This window comes from Gekko japonicus, unplaced genomic scaffold, assembly GCF_001447785.1.
Source record: "Gekko japonicus isolate JY-2015 unplaced genomic scaffold, Gekko_japonicus_V1.1 scaffold131, whole genome shotgun sequence".
Taxonomy (NCBI): domain Eukaryota; kingdom Metazoa; phylum Chordata; class Lepidosauria; order Squamata; family Gekkonidae; genus Gekko; species Gekko japonicus.
In genome coordinates this window covers 2,633,662-2,641,896 of record NW_015167061.1, presented here as the reverse complement: position 1 = coordinate 2,641,896, position 8,235 = coordinate 2,633,662, and the positions used below count along the sequence as shown (strand labels likewise).

The 8,235-nt window shown below is 63.0% G+C and overlaps 1 protein-coding gene across 1 annotated transcript in view; it reads right to left on the bottom strand.

Moving 5' to 3' along the window:
* Window positions 1-8,235, bottom strand: part of ECE1 (endothelin converting enzyme 1) — a 12,964-nt gene continuing 4,729 nt past the window's right edge. The window contains exons 5-17 of the mRNA XM_015412571.1: window positions 7,962-8,108; window positions 7,622-7,687; window positions 6,898-7,089; window positions 6,203-6,345; window positions 5,796-5,910; window positions 5,150-5,260; window positions 4,425-4,601; window positions 4,197-4,300; window positions 2,710-2,820; window positions 2,376-2,443; window positions 1,778-1,968; window positions 905-1,000; window positions 1-567 (exon numbers count right to left, since the gene is read on the bottom strand). Coding sequence (XP_015268057.1) covers window positions 391-567; window positions 905-1,000; window positions 1,778-1,968; window positions 2,376-2,443; window positions 2,710-2,820; window positions 4,197-4,300; window positions 4,425-4,601; window positions 5,150-5,260; window positions 5,796-5,910; window positions 6,203-6,345; window positions 6,898-7,089; window positions 7,622-7,687; window positions 7,962-8,108 — 1,698 coding nt within the window. The 3' untranslated portion in view covers window positions 1-390. The remainder of the gene's footprint in view (window positions 568-904; window positions 1,001-1,777; window positions 1,969-2,375; window positions 2,444-2,709; window positions 2,821-4,196; window positions 4,301-4,424; window positions 4,602-5,149; window positions 5,261-5,795; window positions 5,911-6,202; window positions 6,346-6,897; window positions 7,090-7,621; window positions 7,688-7,961; window positions 8,109-8,235) is intronic.

Here is an 8,235-nt window from a genome sequence, read left to right as displayed (position 1 = left end):
GTTTCCAGTGTTCCACAAGATTTAAAAAAAAAATAAAAACAGTTTCCGAAAAGTACATCTCACAGCAGGTTTTTGGTGTGTGTGTTTATCCAGCCGCACGTGTTTGTGCGTTGTTTTGAACCGGAGCAGTTAGATGCGCTGCCTGTTTTTAAAAAGTGATTCTCCCTTTAAAATGGCTGGGGAAGCGCTGGGCTGCGCTTGCTCGCCGGGCGTGAAGAAAGCGCGCGTGCCGGTCAGTGCCTGCGGACGGGGTGTGCTCCGGGAGGCGGGCCGGAGAGCCGGTCCTCTCTGCCCACAAGGTGCCGGGTCCACTTTGCTTCCTGAAGGATGCGATCCTGAGCCGGTGCGGAGTCTCCTCCGTCAGGTGCTCTGCCCGCCTGGACACAGAAGTCACCAGACTTCGCACTTCTGCCGGGGGTTCATGGGAGAGCCGGACGGGCACCGGAAGTGCTCCGCGAAGGCCCTCGAGTTGGAGACGGTGCCGATGACTCGGAAGCGGGAGGGGCTGTGAGGATCGGTGATGAGTCCTTCGTGGGAGCTCTCGGGGGTCCGCACGGAACACCAGACCTGGGGGCGGGGAGACGTAAGAGGAATGCCCTCGAGCGGTGGGTTGGTGGCGGCTTCGGGAAGACCAGTTCCCTGGGGTTCCTCTGCCTGACCACTGGTTCTCCACCTTCCCCACAGGCAGCTCAGCAGCAGAGCTCAGTGCCCCCCCCCCTTTCAACCACCAGCACCCTCGGGGAAGAGCAGCTGTTCCAGATATTCCCCCACCCCCCACACCTGAGACCAGGACCCACACCCCACCCTGGCGCCGTTTGTTGATTTATTTATTAGACTTTTCTCCCGGCCGTAGCCGGTCCTCTTCTGCTCCCCCAGGCAAGAGGAAGAGGCAGAAGTCACCTACCTGAGCAAAGCCCACAAAGAACAGCTGGTGGTTCGTGAGGCCGAGGGTCGGCAGGGTCTCCTCCTCCCCGTGTTTTGTCACCCAGTTTTGATAGGCCTAGAGGGACAGCGAAGAAGAAGAAGAGATTGGATTTATACCCCATGGCCCTTCACCACCCAAAGGTGTCTCAGAGGAGCTGACAAACTCCTCCCCCCCACACACACAACAGACACCCTGAGAGAGCTCTTGACAGAAACGGCTCTTTTTTCTCAAGAACAGCTATGCCAGAACTATGGCTTGCCCAGGGTCATCCAGCCAGGTGCACGTGGAGGAGTGGGTTCTCCCAGATTAGAGTCTGCGCACTTCGCCACGACACCAAGCTGGCTCTCAAAGGGTGTAGCCACGGTCAGGAAGGGCCTGTGGCTCAGTTGCGGAGCCTCTGCTGGGCACGCAGAAGGTCCCAGGTTCAACCCCCAGCAGCCTCTCCAGCTGAAAGGACCAGGGAGGAGGTGAGGTGGAAGACCTCCCTCTGCCTCGAAGGCCCTGGAGAGCTGCTCAGCCAGAGTAGACAAGACTGACCTTGTTCGACTGACGGTCTGGCTCCCTGGAAGGCAGCTTCGTTCGTGCTCAGACGGGTCGGAGATCGAGATGGTTGCGCGCCCCCCCCCCCCCCCCCCCGCCGGCCACATGCACGACTGGAATGAGGGGAAGGGCTCCAAGGCAGCCTCAGCCCCACCAGAGACAGGGAGCGGCTGCTCTGCTAACTGTGTTGCGGCCCAAGTCCCACGGCGGGGGGGGGGACCTCGCTAGTGTCCCACCCGCAGCCCTCCCGGCAGACACCGGCTTCTAAGAGAGGGAGCGATGCAGGCATCCGACGGGTGCCCGGCCTCTCACCCGATAGGCAGCCTGGAGCCCCCCGTTGTCGGCGATGTTCTCCCCCAGGGTGTGCCTGCCGTTGATGGCCTCCCTGTTGACGGAGTAGTTGCCGTACTGGGCCACCATGCACTCCGTCTGCTGCTTGAAGGCCTCCACCGAGGAGTTCTTCCACCAGGAGCGGAGGTTGCCGTCCTTGTCGTACTCACGGCCTGGAAGGACCAAGGAGGGGAAACGAGTGAGCCGGATCAGCCACCCCCTCCTAGGGCGACTGGGCTGCCAAGGAGAGAAGCAGCGCCCTCGGACGGAGGGCCTGGGCCGGGCAGGCGGAAGCACTACGCCCGAGGCAGGAAGGCAGCTTCACGGTGCTGCTCGGGTGCCGCGCCCAGCCAGGCTCCTCAGGGATTCCAGCAGGGCCCCCGCCCGCAAAGCCCAGCCTGGCCCGGGGACCGGCAGAGGAGAGACCATGAAGAGACCACCGGCAAGTCGTGGCTTTGGGGCTGCTGAGCGTTTCTGTGATGCTCTTGCCCTGGCAGCTTGCCGGCAAGAGGCCATGAGCCCTCGAAGCCGAAGGACCAAGACAGCTCCAGGGGGGCAGAGAAGCAAGGGGAATGCCCACCTTGGTCGTCGAAGGCGTGAGTCAGTTCATGGCCCACCACCACGCCGATTCCACCAAAGTTGAGCGCCCTGAAAAAGGAGAGGCACGAGCCCTCAGCCTCCCCGAGGCACGGAGGGCGGGGGGAGGCCTCGTGGGAGCCCCGCCCGCACCCCGGGGACAGCTGACCCCCGATGGCTGGCGGGAAGGAGAACGTGCTCTCCCACCGTTCTCCCCCGCCCTGGCTCTGGGGGCACGCCTCTCGAGCGAGCACCGTGCCCGCGTGCCGACGCCCTCGGCCCTGCTGCTCCCCACAGAGCCCCCGGGGCCAGGGAAGGACAGGGGGGCGCTCGCGCACCTGGGGGAGCTCTTGGTGTAGAAGGGCGCCTGCAGAATCCCTGCGGGGAAGACAATCTCATTCTTGGTAGGGGAGTAGTAGGCGTTCACGGTCGGGGGTGTCATGCTCCACCTGCAAGGAAGCCGCCAATGGATGGAGAGAAGCCGCACCGCCCCCCTGGCTGGCGCCCACGCAGGCACACGCCCCTCGCAAGGCCTGCCGGATCCCCTCCTCCCAGTGGCCCCGGCAGGGCTGTCGCTCTCTCACAGTGAAAAGGGAAGGGAGGCGAGAGGGGCGTGTGCCTGAAGGTGGCAACGGGCAGGGAGGGGGGGCTCCTGGAAGGACACCAGCACCAAGGCGGTCACAGCCAGGGTTCCCACGAACATGTGATGCTTTGTTAAAAAATCTCTTAAGTGTCATATTAATTATTTCAATTACCCCAAACAGGAAGAAATTAGCAAAAAAGAGCAATGGTGGGCTCTCCTCTTTCTGTGCAGCTGGGATTGGGTCACCAAGAGGGGACAGAGGGATCCCCCACTCACCCAAGCCCACTTCCCTTAGGGCCAATTCACTTCCTTCAGCCCCCTCCCCAACAAATAAAGAACATACACACCCCGAATCCAACATCCTTTTGAGGGAAATCCCAGTGCTCAGTTTCTGGGGCATCCTGGCCCAGATGGTCCTTGGCGGGTTACCCAGAAGCCGACATCTGTCGCCTGGAACCCAACCCCAGGGGGCACAGACACCCCCTTCACAGCTGCTTCTCTGCTGCCTAAAAGGGCTCTCTTGACTGGTCCACGAGGCCCTGCACCATCTTTGCTGCCCTCCAGGGGGAGGCAGAGAGCAAGAATTGGGGGGGGGGCGACACACACACCTTTGCTACTGTTCGTGCCGTCCAGTGTCCCCCCCCCCCAGGGCTGTCAATCCACACACCTGGAAGGGCCTGGACTGGCAAAGCCAGCCCCCTCTCCCCTAGGGAGGGAGGATCTCTCTCCACCGCCAAAAGGCCGCTCAGGAAAGGACCGTCTCAATGATCCGGCAGGCAGCAGGCCTCGGTGTCTGGCCAAGAGTGGGGGGGGGGAGGGTTGCGTGTGGGGGACAGAATGTCAGACCAGTCCCTAAAAGTCTGCACGGAGCGGAGAGAGTTCTCCCTTCCATCCTCCAATTCGAACTTGGGACTGGCCCAATGAAGTTGAAGGCGGGTAGATTTAGATCAGACAGAAGGCGGCTCTTTCTCACAGCCGCACCACACAGCTCGGGGAGTTCGCTGCCCCACCCCAGGGGGCCACTGGCAGGTTCACGGAGATGCAGCCTCTCCACCACTGCTAGCCACTCAAGCTCGATGGAACCTCCCTATCCAGAGGCAGTGTACCTCCAGGCTGCAGGTGCTGGGGACACGGAGGAGGTGGAGCCGATGCCTGGGCCCCCCCTTGTTCGCAGGCCCCTGGCTGCCCACGCGGAGACCGATCTCGTTCTGACCAAGCAGGGCCCCTCTTCTCATGACTTACTGGTTGCGGTTCGGGGGCTTCCGGAGCTGGTCTGCTGTCACGCGGGCAGAGAAGTTGGAGAACTGCATGACGTTTTCAAAGTAGAGGTCAGGCACAGCGTCGTACTGCCGAGAAGCAAACTGCATCAGAATACAGAGAGCGAGGAGGGAGAGGCCAAAACAGCCGCGCCCCCCCCCACCTGCCAGTCCGCTCCACCACCACCACCCCTCGGCTGCTGTGCCAACTCACATCAGCAAAGACTTTGTCCAGCTCTTTGGGGTCCAGGATGAACTTGGGGTAGCCGACCATGTCATAGATGGCGTCTGCCTTCTCCTTGGCCGCGCTCCTCGTCTCCTCGTCCATCCACGGCAGCTTGGCCAGGCTCTCCTCAAAGGCCGCCTTGATCTCCGCAATCATTTCTTCCGCCTGCGGGGAGGGAAAGCAGGTGGGGTCAGGCGGCAGCCCAAGGCCCCCCCCCCAGTGCCCTTCCACAGGCGAGGGGGTTTGGCCAGGGCATCCCTGCAGGGGGAGAGCTCAGCCTCGGCCACGGAGAGCCACGCTCCTCCAAAGGAAGGGGTGCCACAGCTGGGATTGGAGTGCTCCCCCCGCCCTGTTCTTTCAGCACGGGAGGGACCGGGAATTCCCAGCCGAGGCAAGTAGCTAGTCACCTGGAAGCAGCCCCCCTTGCACCCGCGGGGCGGGGGAGGGGGTCAGGGGCTGGAATGCCACAGGGAGACTTGGCTTCCCTGGGAAGTGGCCCCGAGGAAGCCAAAGCCACTCTTGGGGTTGGACCAGGCTGGGCTGGTGAGCGGGATGAGTCAGGTCCCGGATTCCAGAGGGTTCTTCGGCAGCGGCAGCAGCAGCAACAGGGAAGTGCAGCAGACCTGCCAGGGTGCTGCAGGAAGGGAGTGCCCCTCCCCGCCAATGAGGAAGGCCCCCCGCTTTTGGGAGGAGGGGGAGGGGGAGACACTCACGATGGCCTTGCTGTCCTCTGCGAAGGTGGCCTTCACAAACATGGAGCCCAGAGCGAAGCCCAAGCTGTTGTCCGTGTCGCTGATGCAGAACTTCCAGCGGGGCAGGCAGGTCTGCAGGGACAGGACAGCCCCCCCTCGGTCAGTGCCCCCACCCCCACGGCAGGGGGGCTCCAGCCCCCACTCCCCCCCCCGGCTCCCTCGCTAGCTGTCCCTCTGCCAGGCCTGCCTCACAGGGCTCCCACACGAGGGTGTGGGGCTGCCACTTAAGGGACACTCACTCGGCATAAATGCCCCAGGAGGAGAGGTTGGGCCCAGGGACCACCGGCTAGGGAGGCCCGTGTGGACTTATCCGCGCTGAAATGAGCTGTTCTGGGTCATCTCAGATACCCAGAGCAAAACACTCTTGAAATCTGGGGAGCGTTTCAGATTTGGGGAGGCCCAGGAGTGGGGAGGGGGGAAGGGAGAGGAAGCTGTCAGCTGGGATTTTCTGTTCTTTTCACATGTTAAAGGGACCAGATGCCCGTCCACCAACAGTCAGGCAGCTGGGAGGCCTGGCGAGGCTTGGACCTGGGACCCCCTGCACACGCCAGGCAGGAGCTCTGCCACGGAACAGTGGCCCTCCTCCTCCTCCTCCTCCTCCACCAACCTTCCTTGTCCCATACATGGTCTCCATGAACTTCTCCTCAGCATCTTGGAAACGCTGGTCCAGAAAGCTGCAGGTCTTCCTCACCAGGTTCCAAATCATGTAGTTGTGCAGGAGGCTGGAAGAGAGCAGGCGGGCCGGGCGGCCTTCTCACCATCTCCCAGAACCCCCCGGGAAGGCTCGGCTCTGCAGAAAGCCCCCCCCCGGCCTCCGGCCAACCCCCGTTCTGCACAGCCAGCGGCAGCCACCGCCCCTCAGCCTCCTCATGGCAAGAAGACTGAGCGCGGCACCCAGAAGCCCTCCAACCTCCGATGCGAGCCCCCCAAGCAAGGCAGATGACAGGTACACGGCAGGCATCGGGATGGGACACACACACACACACACACCACCCGACTCCTGCCCTGGCTCACCGCTTGTCTGTGGTGAAGATGAGGCTGGAGACTTGCTCAAGGTATTCTTTGGCATAGACCACCACTGGCTCCGACGCGTTGATCTCCACCGGGTAGAAGACGGCGTTGAGGAGGGGCATCCAGTCGACCGCAGGAGCCAGGGTCTGGCGGGGGGGGGGGGGGGGGGGCAGGGGGGGGGGGGGGGGGGGGGGGGGGGGGGGAGAAGTCCCAGAGGCAGAGTCAACGGCTGTTCCCAGAACCACACACAGGTGGCAGCAGTGGGCAGAGCCAGCTCCCAGGGCTCTGAGGATCATGGAAAACGTGTGTGTGTGTGTGTGTGTCAAAGCGGAAGGAACCCCAGCAAATGTACGGGCTGAATCCAGGCATGTGCCTGCAACTCCCCCCACCCCACCCCAGGGTTGTCCATTTCGCACCCACTTCGTATTTCTCTCCCTGCAGTACAGCCGCTTCAAACGACGGGACTTAATTTCTAAATTCCTTGCCGTTTGATCTACTGACAGAGTTGCAAAGGTGGCCTGCAGCGTGGGTGGCTGTCACGGCATATTCTCCCAGGATCAGCAGCAGCGCAAGAGACCCCCCCCCCGGGGGGGGGGGGGTTCAAGAAAGAAGGCGGATCTGGGCCAGCCGCTGGCTGGGGGCCCCTCTCGCCCGCAGGGGTGCTGGGTCGGAGTCAGGAAGGCCCCCGGGCTCCCCACCTTGAGGTCCCCGGCCGTCATCTTGTGGTAGATGGCCTCCTCGTCCCGACGCTTCTCCTGGGGAGTGGTGATGTTGGCCAAGGCGGTCTCAAAATCCAGGATCTGCTGCATCAGCTGCCGGACGGTGGCCTCATCCTGCCCCCCCACCAGCATGCCCAGCTGCACCATGAAGTTCAGGTACCCTGCCAGCACCTGGGGGGGGGGAGGGGGAGGAAGAGGGAAGGAAGGAAGAAAAGGAAGCGACAGGGAGGTCCGCTGAGCAACTAATTGGGAAAGGGGAGACAAACATTAGATGGAACTGGGGGGTAGGGTGGAGAGGAAGACAGACGCTGCCAGTGCTGGAGCTCTGGAGTAAACAGGGCCTCCCCCCCACCCACCCCCAAGCAGGCTTTGGGAACCCAGCTTCCAGGATGGGCCACCAGCACCAGCAGCTGTGAGGCTAGCCGCCAACATGTCTTTGTGGCGCGGAACTACAGACGCAACAGCAGACTGTGGAGTTCCACGGGAGCTTTTGTCGTCAAGTCCTGGCAAGACAGGGCAGGTCCCCACACGTGCCACTCAACGGGCTGGCAAGTGAAGGTGTGAACCACCCGCCCTGGCGAGCGTTGTGCCCGGGGCAAAGGGCGGCAGAGACCCACACAGAATGACTCACAGCCCCTCTGCTCTCAAGGTGACGGCCACATGAATTCCCCGCCCGCCACCCTCCCCCGAGCATGGCACTTGCCTTCTCGTTTTGGGTTTTGTTCAGATAGTTATCCCTGGAAGGCAGGCCCAGGCCTGACTGGTCGACCTGGGGAGGAGAGAGACAGTCATCCAGGAGGCACCCAGCGGAAAAAGCCAGCCGAGCCCTTGCGGTCCAGGCACACGAGCACCGCAGCCCACGCAGCTGTGCCCACAGCCCTCCCCTCTGGCCCACACTGGCACGCCGTTTCATCCCGGAGCCCAGAGGGTGGCACACGGGTGGTGCTTCCTTCGCAGTTGGCAGGGGGGCTCTCTCCCCGGTCTTTGCCACCCACCCACTGCCCCACGCTGGCCGAAGAGGGGGGCTCCCCCCCGCCACCCACCTGAATGATGTTGCTGCTGGAGTTCTTGGAGTCGGCGCTGACGTAGAGGGAGAAGAAGGGCGAGATGTGGTGGTAGGCGGCCAGCGCCAGCAGGGTCTGATTGAAGCTGTCCTCCTCCCAGGGGCCGGTGACATTCCAGCCCCCCAGCTGCAGAGAAGAGGCAGCTAAGGGGCCGGTCCCCCCTCCAGGAAGCACGCAGAGCCCCACCCCCACCCCCCCTCCCAGTGCAAACCCCGTCCAATGAAGCCCAGCGACTTGAGCAGGATCCGCCCCC